General features: G+C 40.4%; 1 protein-coding gene across 2 annotated transcripts in view; it reads left to right on the forward strand.

The window, feature by feature from the left end:
* Positions 1-3,501: 3,501 nt before the first annotated feature.
* Positions 3,502-21,261, forward strand: part of itga6a (integrin, alpha 6a) — a 51,035-nt gene continuing 33,275 nt past the window's right edge. For both annotated transcript variants that reach the window (XM_057852236.1, XM_057852238.1), the window contains exon 1: positions 3,502-3,757. In XM_057852236.1, coding sequence (XP_057708219.1) covers positions 3,588-3,757 — 170 coding nt within the window. In that variant the 5' untranslated portion in view covers positions 3,502-3,587. The remainder of the gene's footprint in view (positions 3,758-21,261) is intronic.

Here is a 21,261-nt window from a genome sequence, read left to right on the forward strand (position 1 = left end):
AGTGGTCGAGATGTTCTTTTTCATATATTTACCCTTTTAAATGTTTTTTTTCCCAATTTTTCTATGTTTGGATCGATTATTTATCATCTAACATATTGTGGAAAATGCGGCAGTAACAAAAAAATACAATTAATCGATAGTTATGAGGTAGATATCCGTGACTTTTTTACAGATGCCATTCTTTTTCATTGCGACGTAATTTGTTTAAAAGATTAAAATATGCGAGTGAATAATTTTTTTAAAGTCATTTTTTTTTTTTTAATGAAATATTAGACATCAATTAATGATTCTAAACTAAAATGACAGACATTTTGTTTAATAAATATAATTACTTACCTTCTTTTTATGGCTGGGTTGAAACAAAAGCGGTTGCGCAATATCTGTAAACGGGGGTTTCCAGGGTAAAAGGGACAAATTAAAAATAGTTTGGGGGCTTAATGCGCCATGAATCTGCTATGGCATCATATAGACATATTATTTTATCAAACACAATAGTTCTTTTGGCTTAAAGTACAGCAGTTTATTTAAAAGAGGAATGCAAGAGCATCAACTGCTTTTTCAGTCTTGTCTGTGTTTTCCGCCATATATATTAACCCCTTCAGACCTATGCATGCTGCTGAAGGACATGACGTGTTCGCGTCTCTAAACCAATAAATACACAGAATTTAGTTGCTACTGCTGCTGGAAGGGTGACATTACATCGCGATTTTTCGCTTTACGTGGTCAGTTCTGGTTCCATTAACAGCGATAATTGAAGGATCACTGTATTTCTTCCGCTATCCCGTCGACATCTTTACTCCATTTGTCTTCGGCTTGCTCGTAAGGGTCAACATTGTTCACATCCTTAAGTTTGATCACATATCTGTTCTTCGCCTTAGTAACGAGTTTGTCTCTTTATCGAACTGGCAAGTTAAAGTTTAATGTCCCGCAAGCCAGACCTGCTTCCAATATGGCTGCGTTGTTGTCAAATCTCACGTGATCCCCCCCATTCTGTGACGTAAACGCTCGAGCCTAATACTACCTGTCTACAAAGTCATTGCCAGCAAGATGCTCGGCCCTGATGTGGTTAAAGACATTGCTAAAGTCCTGCTGTCTGATAATTCTAAGCTTTCCAAGCCCCACTGCTATAAAAAAAATAAAAACAGTGACTGAGAGCTGTTGAAGAAGATTCCTGCCAGGATATCAGCTTTGTATGACTCTAAACAAAAGCAGAAATGTGAAGTAATTTCATAACATGCCAAATAGGGTCACAATTAAAGTAATTAAACATTGTCCAACAAATGAAGCATGAAAAAATAATTTATATGTTGGATATTTGACAAAATAATCGTGTTTCCGAAGTTTGAGCCTAAAAGGGGACGAACCCGGAAGTGATATGTCACACCAGGAACAGCGATGGCAGCGCTCCATACATACAGCCGCCATACAAAGCCCTTCAAACAATGATTCAAACAGCGATATAAGCGATAGATCGAGCGCAAGGGAGGAGATCCAAGTTTTTGAAGAGTTGGAGGAAGAAGAGGAGGTTGGAATTTCATGTTGGACCTAACATGTATTAGCAAGACGCTAATCAGGATGCGAATAATGTGCCTAGACTACCTGATATGGAATGGAGACAAGACCCATCGAGATTACAAGATTGGTAAGATATTATGTTAGAAGATGTTATTATTTTCATGATTTGAAAATGCAGGCATTTGCACATAATTTTATGTTTTTGTCTATCTGATGACATTGTTTAAAAAAATAATAATCAGACTTCATGTTCATTTTGGCAGATCCGGCAGCTCTCGTGCATATAAAATAATAATATAAAAATGTTGGGGGGAGAGAAGGAGATGAGTCGTTGATGGCTTTCTCCACTTTATTGTGGCAACAATAAGAAAACAAAATAATAGCGGACTGCCGCCACATTCGACCGCGAAGTTTTGCTTCTCGCTCATCTTCCCCTCGCCTCCTACTACTCACAGCGTCTCTTAAACGGATCGTGCATAGTGTCTTGTTGTGAGCTTTTTGTTGACAAAGGTATCGAACACACGACATGCTGACAACTTTGTTTCTTTATTAAAACATGGAGCTAACAGTATGAACACAGCTTGGGGCTCTCGGCAGGATGTGGCGTTTAATGGCGTGAGGAAATGTAGTTTTTTCACACAAGCAAACCGATTACAAAGCAGGCACCACTTCAGTGTTGTCCTGAGACTACATTTCCCATGATTCACTGCGTGACCTGCGCGCTCGCTGATTCGCTGCGAGACATTAAAACCAACACGCTTGTTGTCAATTGTCACCTGGTGCTGCGTCACCAGTCGGTAGATGGCGCTGTAGTGTAAAGCGCTTTGAGCGCCTTGAAAGGTGGAAAAGCGCTATATAAGTAAAATACCATAACCATAACCTGTCAGTGGCTCTCGTAAAACACAAACTAGAAGGCTATCAAGCGATCACCGTGAAAGAAACGCCGAACCGTACAAATGCAATGCAATGCTTGAAGCATGAAGGTGGAAATACATAATACAAATACCAATAAATGTGCACAAACTCACCGGCGGTGTGTGTCTCTTACGGCAACGTGACCGTGAATTACCGCGACGCCGACCCACTTATATGCACATCCACACCCCTTTCCTGATTGACAGTGGATTAACCCTTTCGGACAAGATCGTAGATGACGCACAATTTAAACACGCTTTACCTAGCAAACGCATCAACAACTATGATCGGGGATTGCCACGAGTTAGCTTTTGGCTAACGTCGCTAGCTTCTACGGTTCATTCCACAACAGTTGGCAGCTCTGCTTTGACAAAGTCATCAGTCATCTATCCAAAAACCACACTTTTTGGCAAATCCTTGATCGTAAGCAGACCGGTTAAGGAAGCAGGCATTTTCGAAGTGTTTGTAGCAGAGAACACTGCTCGATGATGGCGTGAAATTCATTCGCTTCGTGCGAACGAAAGATGTCCATTTACGTGCCCTGCTGTCCTTTGGCCACTCATACAACTCTTCGTTTGAGTGAGAACAAAACATCACCACACACCGCCGTTGCATCTTACCGAGAAGCAATGCAACAAACTATACTGTTCTATGGCGGACTTCCCTCGCACTTCTCAGTGTGACGTTATTTCCGAAGATTGACGAAGAAAAGCATTTTCATTGTCAAGGGCGTTGCTATGGGTTACACAAAGAATCTGGAAGGGTTGCGTTAAAAAAAATAACGAAAATATGCTTATAATTGTTTAGCCACTGATATTATTCAAAAACATGGTTGGTTTCTCAGTATAAATACTGAGAAATTATTTTATTATTAAGTATACTGTACAGAAAGTAATTCTGGAACATTTCTGGTTTGTTGGGTGCCGCGAGATTGTTTCCAATGAACGTGCCATGATTCAGAAAAGGTTGAAAAACACTGGTTTAGCAGTACCAACTCCTTGTGGTTGTTCCAAAATTGACCAAAGAGGGCACTAAAGGTGAGGATCCTCCCACCCTGATGGGTCTCAACCAGCAGCGGCTTTCGGGCACTGTCGGCTGCGTAAAGAGCACTGGACTACTTGCGCTTGAGCAACTTTGTCCCCAAAACAGCCACCGGGATGCTACCGCGAAGGGGACTTTATACGGCACTTTTCTACTTTTTCAACGTTCCTACATTGCTGGCCTTCAACCTGGACACCAACTATGTGATCAGAAAAGACGGAGAACCCGGGAGTCTGTTTGGATTCTCCCTTGCCATGCACCGGCAGCTCAACCCGGACAAACCAATGTAAGTTAACAATTAACTCTGATGGGAAAACTTATAAAATAAACCCAAAATGTTTTTTTTTTTTTTTTTTTTTTAAAGTGAATTTGATTAATAAGCATGCTGGCATAAATCAAGTGGACAAACAATGATGACAAGTGTCATGCAAATGTGCTGTAAAGTCAAGCCAGGTGGCCGCTAGACGACCCGCTCTAAACTATTCTTGACGTTTGTAATTTGGTCAATTATCTCATCCGCTCCCATTGACGTTGCTAGACGTTCAATCCATTTTGACTGGGATTTTGACTCCTCGTCAAAATGGATTGAACGTGTAGCAACGTCAATGGCACTGAAAGATGAACATTCACAGCCAGTCATGCCTCTTCAAATGAATTGGACGTTTATCTTTGTCAATGGCAGGCAATGAGTTAATGGCGTGTTTGTCATTGTTTCGGAGAAAAGAAGTAAGAAAGTGTTCTTTTGTTGCAAGTTCTTAAAGAATAAGCCTCTCTAATCATGATTTTGGTGCATGGGCTTTTATTGGGGACTTAATTCGCATAATACCACCACCATCACGTTGCAATTAAAGACAGCATCAATACTACAAATGAATAATATTGATCTAACCTGACAAGAATATATAAGTTCATTCATTCACCTTCCATGCCGCTTACTGCAACTTCACGAGGATCGCAGGGGAATATAAAGGTTCATTCATGAAATAAATCTGTGCTTTTAAATACTTGCGCCTTAATTTAGGATTATTAATATTTTATTTACAGTGGGGGAAATAAGTAGTCAACCACCAATTGTGCAAGTTCTCCTACTTGAAAAGATTAGAGAGGCCTGTAATTGTCAACATGGGTAAACCTCAACCATGAGAGACAGAATATGGGGGAAAAAACAGAAAATCACATTGTTTGATTTTTAAAGATTTTTTCCCCCCAAATTAGAGTGGAAAAAAAGTATTTGGTCACCTACAAACAAGCAAGATTTCTGGCTGTCAAAGAGGTCTAACTTTGTCTAACGAGGCCCCACTCGTTACCTGTATTAACGGCACCTGTTTTAACTTATTATCGGTATAAAAGACACCTGTCCACAACCTGAGTCAGTCACACTCCAAACTCCACTATGGCCAAGACCAAAGAGCTGTCGAAGGACACCAGAGACAAAATTGTAAACCTGCACCAGGCTGGGAAGACTGAATCTGCAATAGGTAAAACGCTTGGTGTAAAGAAATCAGCTGTGGGAGCAATTATTTGAAAATGGAAGACATACAAGACCACTGATAATCTCCCTCGATCTGGGGCTCCATGCAAGATCTCACCCCGTGGCGTCAAAATGATAACAAGAATGGTGAGCAAAAATCCCAGAACCACACGGGGGGACCTAGTGAATGACCTACAGAGAGCTGGTACCACAGTAACAAAGGCTACTATCAGTAACACAATGCGCCACCAGGGACTCAAATCCTGCACTGCCAGACGTGTCCCCCTGCTGAAGCCATTACACGTCCAGGCCCGTCTGCGGTTCGCTAGAGAGCATTTGGATGATCCAGAAGAGGACTGGGAGGATGTGTGTTATGGTCAGATGAAACCAAAATAGAACTTTTTGGTAGAAACACAGGTTCTCGTGTTTGGAGGAGAAAGAATACTGAATTGCATCCGAAGAACACCATACCCACTGTGAAGCATGGGGGTGGAAACATCATGCTTTGGGGCTGTTTTTCTCCAAAGGGACCAGGACGACTGATCTGTGTAAAAAAACATTGCAATAAAATAATGCAAACTGGTTAAACTAGTAGCTGAGATCTGTCATGACAGAACATCGCTTCAATGATATCTGGCGCCATCTAGCGTCGTGAATGGGGAGAGTAGCTGAGATCTGTCATAACAGAACATCGCTTCAATGATATCTGGCGTCATCTAGCGTCGTGAATGGGTATAATGTCTAGACCGCGAATATAAGACGTCCCCCTCTTTTTCAATCTTATTTCAATGCAAAAAAACACTGTTTTATATTCGGACCAATACGGTAGTTTTGTCACCAAAGTTCTGTTGATTGCTGTTTTGCTTGTGAAAGAAGCACTTAAAATAAATAAATAAATAAATAAATGGTGTTTGTAGTGAGGGCTGGAACAAATAAAATGCATCGCCATCCATTTTAATCAAATAATATTTGAGGCATGAATGTTTGGAGATACAAGCGTGGTAATGGATAAAACAACAACTTGCAACTCAGTTAAATCATTAATCAGATGCTGATTATTACATCTTTTCAAATGGGAAGATCACCAGAGTAATGTTTTGCTCTGACCGACCAGTCAGTGGACAGAAAAATGTCAAAGAACCCTCAAAGTCGGGCCTGAGGCAGCAGAAATAAAGTGATTCAGTTTGAAGGACCATCTCCTCATCTCCCTCCAGCAGAACCTGACGTGTTCCTACTGTTGTCCCATTCAAACGAGAAAGTGCCGGCCAGCATGTCCAAGCCTGTTCATTACGACGTGCGCTCGGATTTCCCAGAGATTACAACCCGTGGTATTTTATCTCTACTGCTGTTTTGACTGGGATGGGCAAGAGTAGCTCACGTGGGTTATCTACGGTATCAAAGTTTTTTTTTTTTTTTCAAAAGAGAAATGATATAGAACATGGAAGACAAAGCTCTAGAGTTAATAACACATTTCCGCTCTAAAGAGTTGACTTGAGATGATTTCAAGTGTTGAACTTCCCGTTGTTGTTGCTTCCATGATGTCAGAGAGGGGCTTCACAGCTGGAAATGGTCAGCTGTTCATTAGCCGGGTCGGCGCTCGATCAGCTTCCGCTTGAATTGTCAGCTTAATTAGCCTTTGAGTCACATGAGCGGCGCTGAGATGAGATCATGGCAAAGATAAAAAGCGTACACTTAACTCTTACTACTTGGAACAAATCAGCGCTGTTAGTTCTCCCAGTTCAAATGGATCAGACGTCCATCAACGTCAAGGCCAGACAATGCGTTAACAATAGTCATAGAGTCACAGTCAATCAGGTCTGTTTTGTATACATCAGGGGTGTGTAGACTTCTTTTGTCCGAGGGCCGCTTTCGGAAAAGTCGATGGATGCAAAACCCATATTTATTATATGGGTTTCGCACTTTACCAACTTAGCTGTATGGATGCTCCAAACAAAGTTTCGTTGTGTTTTTGTAACAATGACAATACATTTTCTGAATCTGAAAGCAATATTAGGGATGTTTCCAATCCGAACACTTTATCGGAAATCGGGCGCAGTCATGTGACTTACAAAGTATCGCGAGTATCATTGGGAACCTCTTGGTACTAAGCCTGTCGCAATATGCAATAATTCCATTTATCGCACGATAAATAAAGATGAAGGCGGTAATTTTTCCACTGCGATTTATCGCCTCGCGTGCACGTGTGTGCGCGCGTGCGGCAGAGGTGCTGTTAAAAGTTCGGATTCCTTGTTACCAACTGCGCAAAATGCATCTTCATTCTAGGTCCGGCAAAAAATAGCGCCGCAGTCAATCGTTCCCATGATATCCAATTGTTCAACGTATACCGGCCTTGTCAGTCCTCCGGATTGACTGCTGACCATCTCCGGCGTGCCGGTGCTGTTGACATGTGGCCGCTCCCGTCAGGGGTGACTATTCACGCGGGACGGCTATTTTTCGGCACAACACCGGGTATTTACAACGAAGTCCGCCAAAACAGTGTTACCGACTTGGCTGCTACGAACAACCTCGCTTTGACAACGGACATGATGAACATTGAGTGGCAAATTAAGAGCACTGTGCTTCAGACTCGTCCTGTTTATGAAAGTCGATTGTCATATGCTGGTGTTGTGCAGTAATGAGCAGACGTGACTTCTGACTTCTTTAATGCGTGCACACACTAGATATCATGAAATAGCAAACTAGATGTGCTACTTCCCATGCCATTGGCTACGTGAGCCCAGAGTGATTATGGGACACGTAGTCCATATACTACATTCATGAATTATAAACCGCCATGACTGAATGGAAGTTAAGAAGGCCAAATCAATCCATACTAGTGACTATAAGATAATGCTGCAAATATTGTTAATTCAGTACGTGACACAGATGGATTCGGACCACAAATAGGATGTAATGCTCATGTAGTAAACCTAGCTGCTAAGAGAGCTGTAGCGATCAACAGTGTGCCCCGCCTCACTTTACAAACAGTAAAGATTGTTTTCAGCACTTTTATACAAAATTTCTTCAGATTAGTAAGAAGTAAGCACATAAATATTATGCACTAAAATGCATGTTTATATGATGGCAATTAAATTTTTGCTCGTTAGCCCAAAAAAACAAACAAAAAATAAAACCCCGAAACAAAAAATACAATTGTTATTTTCTTTTCAGAGCATTAAATGTATTGAATTGAATCGAAAATCGTGACTTAACTGTATCATTGCATCTGTATGGAACACCATAGCAGAAGCTATGAGGGGAAAAGTTTTCATTTGCCTAAATGCTTAAGTTAATAAGTGCAATTTTTTTTTTTTCTTGAAAAACACATTTAATTCATTCTGTGTTTCTGTGCGGTATTAATATTGTTGTCTTTTACTTAAGAGGCATGGTCTATTGTTTAAGAGTAAATATCGCGTTTAAATGGGTGTACTTGATCTATTAATATACAGTGCCTTGCAAAAGTATTCGTCCCCCTTGAATCTTGCAACCTTTCGCCACATTTCAGGCTTCAAACATAAAGATATGAAATGTAATTTTTTTGTCAAGAATCAACAACAAGTGGGACACAATCGTGAAGTGGAACAACATTTATTGGATAATTTAAACTTTTTTAACAAATAAAAAAATGAAAAGTGGGGCGTGCAATATTATTCAGCCCCTTTACTTTCAGTGCAGCAAACTCACTCCAGAAGTTCAGTGAGGATCTCTGAATGATCCAATGTTGTCCTAAATGACCGATGATGATAAATAGAATCCACCTGTGTGTAATCAAGTCTCTGCATTCTCCGTATAAATGCACCTGCTCTGTGATAGTCTCAGGGTTCTGTTTGAAGTGCAGAGAGCATTATGAAAACCAAGGAACACACCAGGCAGGTCCGAGATACTGTTGTGGAGAAGTTTAAAGCCGGATTTGGATACAAAAAGATTTCCCAAGCTTTAAACATCTCAAGGAGCACTGTGCAAGCCATCATATTGAAATGGAAGGACCACTGCAAATCTACCAAGACCCGGCCGTCCTTCCAAACTTTCTTCTTAAACAAGGAGAAAACTGATCAGAGATGCAGCCAAGAGGCCCATGATCACTCTGGATGAACTGCAGAGATCTACAGCTGAGGTGGGAGAGTCTGTCCATAGGACAACAATCAGTCGTACACTGCACAAATCTGGCCTTTATGGAAGAGTGGCAAGAAGAAAGCCATTTCTCAAAGATATCCATAAAAAGTCTCGTTTAAAGTTTGCCACAAGCCACCTGGGAGACACACCAAACATGTGGAAGAAGGTGCTCTGGTCAGATGAAACCAAAATTGAACTCTTTGGCCACAATGCAAAACGATATGTTTGGCGTAAAAGCAACACAGCTCATCACCCTGAACACACCATCCCCACTGTCAAACATGGTGGTGGCAGCATCATGGTTTGGGCCTGCTTTTCTTCAGCAGGGACAGGGAAGATGGTTAAAATTGACGGGAAGATGGATGCAGCCAAATACAGGAACATTCTGGAAGAAAACCTGTTGGTATCTGCACAAGACCTGAGACTGGGACGGAGATTTATCTTCCAACAGGACAATGGTCCAAAACATAAAGCCAAATCTACAATGGAATGGTTCAAAAAATGAACGTATCCAGGTGTTAGAATGGTCAAGTCAAAGTCCAGACCTGAATCCAATCGAGAATCTGTGGAAAGAGCTGAAGACTGCTGTTCACAAACACTCTCCATCCAACCTCACTGAGCTCGAGCTGTTTTGCAAGGAAGAATGGGCAAGAATGTCAGTCTCTCGATGTGCAAAACTGATAGAAACATACCCCAAGCGACTTGCAGCTGTAATTGGAGCAAAAGGTGGCGCTACAAAGTATTAACGCAAGGGGGCCGAATAATATTGCACGCCCCACTTTTCAGTTTTTTATTTGTTAAAAAAGTTTAAATTATCCAATAAATTTGGTTCCACTTCACGATTGTGTCCCACTTGTTGTTGATTCTTGACAAAAAATTAAAATTTTATATCTTTATGTTTGAAGCCTGAAATGTGGTGAAAGGTTGCAAGGTTTAAGGGGGCCGAATACTTTTGCAAGGCACTGTAAGTTTACTTGAAAAAATCCAACACATAGAGCAGATATGTCATCTTGAAAGACAATTTAAAATAAAAATACAATAGCGAACAACATGCTGACTTTGTGTACAGTATGTTACATGATGCATGAAAAACGAAATGTGAACATGGCCGGTATGTTAACGTAACATAGCTATTAAGAGTTATTCAGATAACTATAGAATAAACAACATGTTGACAAGTTTACCAAACCATCAGTGTCACTCCAAAACACCAAAATAACATGTGAAATTATATAATAATGGGTTAATAATTTCACACATAAATCGCTCCAGAATATAAATCGCTCCCCCAGCCCAAAAAACAGCAACTTGTATTCCGAAAAATACGGTAATTTCGTAATTAGTGGTTCCACTGCAAACGTGGTACCTCTACTTACAAATGTCTCTACATACAGAAATTTCAGGGGAAGACACGTCCCAAACAGAAAATATTGCCTCTTGTTAAGTAAGAAATTTTCATGAAAGGCAAAAATACAGTATGGCTGGTACTCGCAGCTCCGAGTTTACCGAACGTAACATGCTGCTCTGACATTAGCTATTGCTTAGCATTCCGGGCATCCAATTGGCTAAGAGGAAGCTCTACTGTATGTGTATGTGTGTGTATCCCAGCGTACTCTTCGTTCGCTCCTTGCGTTCTGACAGCTTTACATGACTTTTATTCTTTACTCTATTCTTGTTTTTTTACATTATGCACATCTCTGATTTTATGTTTATTGTGCAATAATCTAATTATAACAAGTATTTGTTACATGTTTTGATGCATTTTTATGCATTATACAATATTTATTTCTGAATGGAATTTGGGGGGTTTAGAACGGATTAGGGCATTTACATGGAAAACGCGTCTACTTACAGAATTTTCATGTTACGAAACTACTTCCAGAACCAATTCATTTCGTAAGTAGAGGTACCACTCTATTTATATTTACACTACTGAAACAAAGTTCAGAACAAAGAGAAAGCAAAAAAAAGTCATGAAAATTACAAACCAAGATAGCTCAATTTATCACATTGGATTATTGTTTTTTTTAATATACTGAAATATTTCCCACACTGATTTCAAAGTGTTTTCAGGTTTTGACCCCTGAACTAATGTTGAGGCACTGTTTACAGTGCTGGCCTAAAGTACTGGCACCCCCGACAATTCTAAAAGATAATGCTCAATTTCTACCAGAAAATGATTGCATTACAAATGCTTTGGTAGTAATATCTTCATCTAGTTTGCTTGCAATGAAATAAAACCAAAATAGAATGAAAAAATAAATTACATCATTATAATTTTACACAAAACTCCAAAAATGGGACGGACAAAAGTATTGTCACCCTCAGCTTAATACTTGGTAGCACAACCTTTAGACAAAATAATTGCGAACAACCGCTTCCGGTATCCATCAATGAGTTTCTTACAATACTCTGCTGGAATTTTAGACTATTCTTCTTTGGCCAACTGCTCCAGGTCTCTGAGATTTGAAGGGTGCCTTCTCTAAACTGCCATTTTCAGATCTCTTCTCAGGTGTTCTCTGGGATTCAGGTCTGGACTTATTGCTGGCCTCTTTAGAAGTCTCCAGTGCTTTCTCCAAAACCACTTTCTAGTGCATTTTGAAGTGTGTTTTGGGTCATTGTCCTGCTGGAAGACCCATGACCTCTGAGGGAGACCCAGCTTTCTCACACTTGGCCTTACATTATGCTGCAAAATTTGTTGGTAGTCTTCAGACTTCATAATGCCATGCACACGGTCAAGCAGTCCAGGGCCAGAGGCAGCAAAGCAACCCCAAAACATCAGGGAACCTCCGCCATGTTTGACCGTGGGGACCGTTAAGGCCTCGTTTTTTTTTTCTTGTGAACTATATGTTGATGCCTTTTCCTAAATAGCTCTACTTTTGTCTCATCTGACCAGAGAACATTCTTTCAAAACGTTTTTGGCTTTCTCAGGTAAGTTTTAGCAAACTCCAGCCTGGCTTTTTTATATCTCTGGGTCAGAAGTGGGGTCTTCCTGGGTATCCTACCATAGAGTCCCTTTTCATTCAGACGATGACAGATAGTACGGGTTGACACTGTTCTACCCTCGGACTGCAGGACAGCTTGAACTTGTTTGGAGAGGTTCTTTATCCACCATCCGCACAATTTTTCGTTGAAATCTCTTGTCAATTTTTCTTTTCCGTCCACATCTAGGGAGGTTAGCCACGGTGCCATTGGCTTTACACGTATTGATGACACTCCACACAGTAGACACAGGAACATTCAGGTATTTGGTGATGGACTTGTAGCCTTGATATTGCCCATGCTACCTCACAATTTTGCTTCTGAAGTCCTCAGACAGTTTTTTGGTCTTCTTTCTTTTTTCCATGCTCAATGTGGTACACACAAGGACACATGGCAGGCGTTGAGTCAACTTTAATCCATTTTAACTGGCTGCAAGTGTGATTTAGTTATTGCCTCCACCTGTTATGTGCCACAGGTAAGTAACAGGTGCTGTTAATTACACAAATTAGAGAAGCATCACATGATGCCAATACTTTTGTCCGGCCCATTTGTGTAAAATGATAATGATTCTCTTTTGTTTTTTTTTTAATTGCAAGCAAAATAAATGAAGATATTACTACCAAAGCATTTGTAATTGTTATAATTTTCTGGGAGAAATTGAGCATTATCTGACAGAATTGCAGGGTGCCAATGCTATTGGCCAGCAGTTTAAGTGACTAGCTCCATTTTGTGTTGAAGCTAAAAACTGCAAAAGAATCTTGGCTGAATTTACGCTTCTTGTGCAGGCCATATAATTGATATTTTCATAATTTGACGCGAGCCAATAAAAACTGGACAGCGAGCAGCGATTGGCCCACGGGCTGTAATTTGGACACCCCTAGTTATGTGAATGAGTGAGAGCAGCTTTACATGCACAGCTGTTGCACCACTACAGCATCTGTTAACAAAGACCTGCCGAATCATTGTTTTAGCCTCTGTGTTCTTTTCTCACTTACACAGCAGTGACAGACAGACAGATGTGCTGCATGATAGGACTCGAGTGATGTGGATGCAGTGCATTCATTTAGGAGAGCAACCCGCTGCTTCACCGCTCAACCACATGGCCGTGTTGCGTGTAAATGTCAATATTAACCCTCAGTTACTTGCTAAATTCTACAACTTTTCCCAGGAGCTCTGCTGTTAACTTTCTTTACAATTCTAACACTTGTGTGCTTTTCTACATCTTGTATCAGCCATCAAGTAAGCTTGTTTTGGCCCCATGAGTTGTAATGTTGGGCCCCATCATCTTTTTAACCGCTCAGGTGCTGACATGTCAACAGAAAGGCAACTTTTGTGAAAGCTACTGTTTGGTATTTGCATGTCACTGGTCTTTTGTTTGAGTGCAGTCTTCGCAATTTGCTCTCGGGTCTTTCGGTCAGACCTCCCCAGGAGGCGCATCCTTGTCGGGCAAATTAAGAGCCACAGGCCCGGCCTGGAAGATCAATAGAAAGTGCACCTAAAGACACTGTGAGGGGGAAAAAGAGAAAAGCTAGACAGGATTTCCTTTTTTGTCCCTAAAGGAAATTCCTGCAGTGCGCGTATTATCCTGCTGTTTCTTCTTCAAGACTTTTTGTATAGAATCACTTGTCAAAATGTTCCCACTTGGTGCCCTTGTGATATATGTATAGTAACTTCAAATCTGAGTTCAAATCTGTTAAAAGTTGCAGGTTTCATCTGAGCCACTTTGTCAGCTTTCCATATCTAAAGGTCAAAATGAAAGCATTGTTTTCAAGACTACTCACACTCAAAACATTTCACAGACAAAACAAATACTATGTTATCAGACTTGTTTTTTGCTTGTGTCAGCCTGAATCACACCAAGGTCAACCTTGCAATCTCAGGGTCGGATGATACTGTATCTACGTGTGTTATTAACACAAAAGGGAAAAAAATCGCTTGAGATACTGAGTGTCAAAATATTCTGTATGAGGGATGGAAAATAAAGTGTGCTCTTCTTGTAGTATGCCCATATACCACATCCTCTTTCATTTGCTCTTTTGTTGTATTTTCATGCAGCTATCTTGCACAACTCTTGCAATCACAAGCATATCAAAAACTGAAACATTTTTGTTGAAGAAATCTTTTTTGCGCTGGCTGCAAGGGATGCAAGAAACACATTAACTCATGTACAGTATCTAAACACCCACTAAAGTGGATTGGATGTCTATCTCTGTCAATGGCAGGGAATGACTTAAAAAATCACAGGACGTGCAATTTTTTTGTTTTTTTAACATGTTAACTTTCGTTTTACTTCATAAAAGCAGCAAGTGTGTTGATCCTGGATCCCTTTTATATGTAGCAAGCCTGGATTAAACAGCGTTATATAAATTAGGGATGTTCCCGATCTGATCACGTGATTGGAAATAGGGGCGATCACGCCATTTTTAGAAGATCGGAATTGGGTAAAAGGATGGAGTTTTTTATTTAAAAAATATACAGTGATCCCTCGCTACTTCACGCTTCAAACTTCGCTCCCTCTGTCCATCGCAGATTTTTTTTCAATAAAAAAGAAAAATTAAAAAATACAGACTCATTCTCCCTCCCTGCATCCCTCTCCCTGCTCTTTGTTGCTCAGGTAGTGTACTGTAGTTGCTTATTAAAGTTAACAATAATTGACAAACATTTAATGTTTGATCTTGCCACAGATGCCTGGAACCCGAAGCTTCAAAGCGCCGCATGTGCCAATCATCGTTTAACTTGTTAAACCGTTGCTGCGGCAACTCTTTGTAAGTAGGAGTGGGAAACTCTTGTTACCTCACGATACGATACGATTTGCGATACAAAGCTCACGATAATGATGATATGACGGTACATTGGTCAGGAAATTATTCTAGGATATTCTACAAACAACTAATAAACAGAAAAACAAGCTTCTGCTGTGAATTGAAATGAGTTTATCACTAGTAGATGTCCAATCCATTTGAATTTGGAGGGTGGCAGCGAATGAACCGGCCATCAGTGACAGCCAATGCCAGGCAATGAGGTAACTTTGGGACATTTAAGGTCATTTACCTGTTGATTTTCAGTTACTTCCTGTTGATTTGGGGGTATTTTATGGGTCACTTCCGGTTTATTTTGAGTTACAGAACAGTAAGTGACCTAGTAATCACCCAAATGTATAGGCAGTGACTCAAACTCAACAGGAAATGACCTGTAAATGCCCTGAAAACCGGACAGAATGACTGTGAATGCTCTGGTTTCGAATGAACGAACGTTCCCAGTCTAAACGGATTGGGCGTCAAGCACCGTCAATGCAGCCTTAGAGTTAATTGAGACACTATAATGGTGGAAGATTTTGGCAGCAACTTGTTGGTTCCTTTTTTTTTTTTTTTTTGACACCTTTGACATCGACACAACATTGACACTTTTTCAAAACGATATCTCGATTCTTGGCAGGAGTATATCGATAACCTTTTGGCATACAAAGTATCACGAAATATCACCATTTTGTCACTCCCCTATTTGTAAGTGAGCAGCTTGAGTGGATTTCAGTGGACTCACTCAATGAAGCATTTAATAAAGACAAGCAATTTATAGTTTATTCTTGTTTAAAAATATTTTGGTGGGACTGTAAAATATTTAAAACTTATACAAACTTATACTTATAAAAATTATTACATTTGAAGTGCTTAAAAACCATTTATTAAGAAATATATATACACATAAATGTTTTTTTAATTATACTTTGAGAAAAAAGTGAAAAGCAAAATGTCTTATATTATCTCTTTCCGATGCTAAATCTGAATAAATACATTGAACACACACAAAATGTTTTAATTTTTTTTTAATTTTGCGGTTTTTCACTTATCACGGTGGGTATTGGTCCCCATTCACCGTGAAAAACGAAGGATCACTTTATTCACGTTTTTCTGCTTCATGCTTGTACAGCGCCACAGCTTCTCACCCTCCCTCCTGCAAAGCAGTGCGACCAAACTGTTTTTCTCTGTCACCAGTGTTGCTGGCCTTTGGTACCTAACCTTAACAATGATTGACAGTTTTGTAGCTTTGATCTGGCCAGCGAAGTCTCGGTTGCTCTATGATCAAAGGCACAAATGTGTTAATCATCATTAAACTTGCAGCCCAGTCTGAAGTGTGCTGTGCCAACTCATTCATTGTTTAAGTGAGAGGCTGTTCTCAGCAGCGTGAGCGTCAAAGCGTTAGTGAATTTGAGTGGACTCCCTCAATGAAGCATTCAGTAAAGACAAGCATTATTGTGTAAAAATAATTCACGTTATGGAGGCGGCACGGTGGGATAGTGGTTAGCACGTCACCTCACAGTTCTGTGATCATGGCTGCAATTCCGGCTCTGGCCTTCCTGTGTGAAATGTGCATGTTTTTCCCATGCCTGCGTGGGTTTTCTCCGGGTTCCTGCCCCATCCCAAAAAACTGCATGGTATGCTGATTGAACGCTCCAAATCCAAATTGTACGTAGGTGTGTGTGTATGTGTGAATGGTTGTGTGTCTATATGTGCTCTGCAACTAGCTGGAAACCTGTTCAGGGTGTACCTCGCCTTCTGTCTGGAGTTACCAGTGATAAGCTCCAGCACCCCCGCGACCCTCGTGAGGATAAGCGCAGTGATGTTAATCTTTTAAAAAGTAATTAATTACAGTTACAAATCACTTCTCCCAAAAAGTAATTGAGTTAGTAATTCAGTTACCCGAATGTAAGAGTGATTAGTTACTTGGGAAAGTAATTGGTGGTACTTTTCATGCTTTTTTGTGTGTGTGTGTTTGTGTTTTTTTCCCCATTCCAAAACATAAAACAAAAATAAACTTAGGTGACATTATGTGAAGTTCAAAGGGTTTTTGGGACAATAGGCCCTAGTCCAATTCCTTACCCTAAACTTAACTCGACACAGGGGTATTGCGGATATTGCGATAACTAGATAGTAACCTTTGCTATGTTTGGAAGTCATTTAATGTTGTGGATCAACCGTTAAAGTTGTTAAAATTGCTCCCATTATTGCATTAGTTCCCTTCTGTCTACTTTTGACATGTGAAAGTTTTAAAACTGTTTCAACACTAAAGATAGATTCAAGTCAAGATTTTGCCGATTTAGGAGTATTTTAAATAAAAAGTCACTTAGGTTCGCTAGGAAGGTTCTCTACAACAGTGCCTTTCTGAGAAGTCTACTGCTTTAAGATGTTAGCTGTTTACTAACGCCGATGAGTCTATCATTTCGCATCTAGTTCTCTGCAGATGTTGTCGCGCCGCCGAATCTGTCATTTCGCATCTAGTTCTATAAACGTGAGATAGCTACCGTAGCAACATGGCGGCATAGTTTGTAGGCTGTCTGCTGCAGTCAGTGCAGTGAGGTATGATTGGAGCCACCTAGGATTGCGTTTTCAACGGCATCACAACGGCTCTCTCCGTGTCTTTCAGACTTTTCTTGCGTCATTCTACCAACGTAGTAACGCATAGTAACGCACACCTTTACATCCCCAGTAACGGTAACGGCGTTGCAAAGATGAGAAAAGTAATTAATTAAATTACACACTACTGAAAAAAATAACGCCCTTAGTAACGCTGTTATACTCCAACGCAGTTATTAACAACACTAGATAAGCGGTTCAGAAGATGAATGAATGATGGAACTATATGAATGTTATGGAGAGTGATTAAAAGTATGGCGTTAAAAGTTATGCAATGAAAAATGTAAGTGCGCCTACATTTTGCGCTGGTGCACCTAGGCCTGTCGAGATAACAAATTTTAGTGGGCGATAAATTCTCTCATAAATTATTGCGATATGCGATATTATTGCGCCCTCCCCCCCAATTTTTTTTTTTAACCAATTTACAATCACACAGTAAGAATACAGTATATATTAATAATACTAAGTAATATTAGTAGTAATATATAATATAGTACACCGATTTAAACGCAATAAACGTTTACTCTTAAATCAAAAAATACTTTTTAAGAAATCCCAACCAAAAACAATAGACCACGGCTCTTTTAAGTAAAAGACAACAATATCAATACCGCACAGAAACATGGAATAAATAAAATGTCTTTTTCAAGGAAAGATAAAATTGCACTTCAAGAACTTAAGCATTTAGGCACAGAGGTATAAAGTTATAGTAACACAAACAATTGCACTTCAACAACAACAGAGAAAAATATATTAATTAAGTAGAAGTAACAAAAATTTGGCTTCACTAAGGCTAGGTTCATACTGTAGGACTTAATGCACAAATCAAATTTTTTGTCATGTCTGGTTTTTTGGCGTGCCCGTTCAGACTGCCTTTGTCCATGGAGCCCGTTCAAGTATCACGCATAAGCACTAATTCGCAGTCCGAGATGCGCTCAGCAAAGTGACCGCATGCGCAGAAGCATCATAACAAATTACACATGCTAGCTGTATGACATTCCAGGGTGATCATATTTTGATTTCCAAAAAGATGATACAAATAACAATCATTAATTATCCCCGTAAAGTCTTTTATTCAAAGTTTATATGGACTGATAGAACGCATACACGCACGCACATAAGCCTTGACTTGTGTGCATGACATGACATGGGTGTGTAAATTTGCCCCGTCTGGGCCATGTAAGCAATACTGAAATATTGCTCATTCGGCGCATAGATTTAATATCGAAAATTGTCAGGCTTATCCTTTTCCTCAGTTATTTTTTTATGACCGTGTTCAAGCCCGCTTGGTGCATAAAAGCAGAGTTTAAGCTAGAAGCTAATGCACAGCTACATCGCTCCCGTCCTGACTGCCGCTTTTGCTTTGCTGATATCATTGCTGCATGAATTCCGATTCGGGAGACTTGAAAGTTCTGGAAAAATGTGGCCTAGATCGGATTTGAAATGGTCCAGTTCTATGCGACTTGTCACGTTCAGACCGTCAAGTTGATTCCTCACTCAAGTCGTAAAAAAACGGAAAAAATCGGATTCATGCATTAAGACCTGCATGAACGTAGCTTAGGTTCAAATGTGTAAAACGAACATACCCAGAAGTAAAAAAAGACAGAGTGAATCCTCATCGCAGCATATTGCGCAGTTGGTAACGAGGAAACCGAACTTTTTACAGCACGTCCGCCGCACATCTGCCGCGCGCGCACGTACGCACGCACATTAGACGATAAATCGCAGCGGGAAAAGTACCGCCTTCATTTTCATTTACCGTGCGATAAATGGAATTAGTCCATATTCCAACAGGCTTAGCTGTGCACCTTAAAGCTGTAGTGTGAACTAATTTCTTCACATGCCAAATAGGGCACAAGTAAAGTAATTAAACATTGTCCACCAAATAAAGCATGAAAAAATAATTTATATGTTGTATATTTGACAAAATAATCGCGTTTCCGAAGTTCGAGCCTGAAAGGGGACGAACCCGGAAGTGATACGTCACACCGGGAACAGCGTTGGCAGCTCCATACATACGGCCGCTGTAGGTGCACTATCCTATTCCCCTCACTATCCACTCGCGGGGGGCCTGCGCTTGTCAGTGACGTTCCTTATTCTCGCTATATGTTTATACAACTGTAACATTTGTTAATAACACGCTCTGCGTGGAGTATCATCCATCGCTTTTCCTTTTTAAATGGACACTTTTAAGCGAACGCAAGAAGTAACAACGGGAACATTTATAAACAGGCATTTCACGGGACAGCATTTCCTCGGCCAGTTATATAGCTTATATAGACCCTACCCACCTACGTCACAAAACCACGTGCTCGCTGTATGGTTCCGCCCACTTGTCCGTCATTTTGACTCTGTATTAGCATTGTTTTCAATTGATGGCGGAATTTAAAATGCATTTCATGGAAGACCCGGTGCTTTCTGATGCCGCAAACTCACTGGATCTGTTGCATAAAAGGCGTTATGAGGAAAAGCTTCGTTCTATACAGTCGCCAGATCCATATTTGATGCCCAAATCGATGTTTTTCGACCCACTGTCTTCGCCCTGTCTGCCTGACATCTGCTACGCAGATATTTACAATTATCTTGTCCACACTAAATCAGCCTATTCTCACGAAAATATGAAAAACTTCAAGAGCTTGGAGGCTTATAAATACTTCGTTGCTGGTTGGGTGAAACAGGTCCTCGTCCACGAAAATTCGGCAGGAATCTATCTTGTGCTTGGAAAGGTGAGTTACGAAATTTTCAATTCAAAATCTTTTGTTATTGCTAACATCCACTGTCAAGTCTAATGTATTTCATGTCGTTTGTCAATGGAGTTAAGGCTTTTAATGTTTATATGGTTTAGCGATAGCACTCTCACTACATACATACGTGTATGTTGACGGCGATTAGCCTAGCAATGATCTTAATTGTGGTTATTTGTCAGCCCCGTAGACGAGGCCAGTTTCTTTCACTTGGTACCAGCTAAATATTATTCAAAAAATAACGATGGTGGAAGAAAGGGAAGTCACAAACATCTTGAATTTGAAACTATGTCGTACTACGTCGTATGTTGTCGGCGATTAGCCTCGCAATGATGTTAATTGTGGTTATTTGTCAGCCCCGTAGACGAGGCCAGTTTCTTTCACTTGGTACCAGCTAAATATTATTCAAAAAATAACGATGGTGGAAGAAAGGGAAGTCACAAACATCTTGAATTTGAAACTATGTCGTACTACGTCGTATGTTGTCGGCGATTAGCCTCGCAATGATCTTAATTGTGGTTATTTGTCAGCCCAAAACCCTCTAAGTATATCTTAAATGCATCTTACCGGATATAAAATGACTACTACATAGTCTGTGGTGAATTTTTGGTGCCCAGTTTTCACGTCGAATTGCAGCCGTCCATTTCGCTCTCTTTGGATCCCTCGGAATACGGTAAAACTTCAAGTCTCTCCTTCCATCTTCTCTGTTAGTGCAACCAACAGCCACACACGCCTTCACCATTTTGATTATTAATGTTAAGGAGCAGAAAAACACGCCGTAAATAGGAGAAATGTACGTAGCCGTAACAGGTTAACACTATGTTTTGACGGACAAGTGGGCGGTACCATTCAGGAGAGCGGAGTTGTGACGTCACGTGGGTAGGGTCTATAGCGAGAGCGAGTGGATAGTGAGGGGAAGAGGATAGTGAACCTACACCGCCAAACAAAGCCCTTCAAACAACGATTCAAACAGCGATATAAGCGATAGACCGAGCGCAAGGGAGGAGATCCAAGTTTTTGAAGAGTTGGAGGAAGAAGAGGAGCTTGGAATTTTATGTTGGATCTAACA

The sequence above is a fragment of the Corythoichthys intestinalis genome, chromosome 12, assembly GCF_030265065.1.
Source record: "Corythoichthys intestinalis isolate RoL2023-P3 chromosome 12, ASM3026506v1, whole genome shotgun sequence".
Lineage (NCBI taxonomy): Eukaryota > Metazoa > Chordata > Actinopteri > Syngnathiformes > Syngnathidae > Corythoichthys > Corythoichthys intestinalis.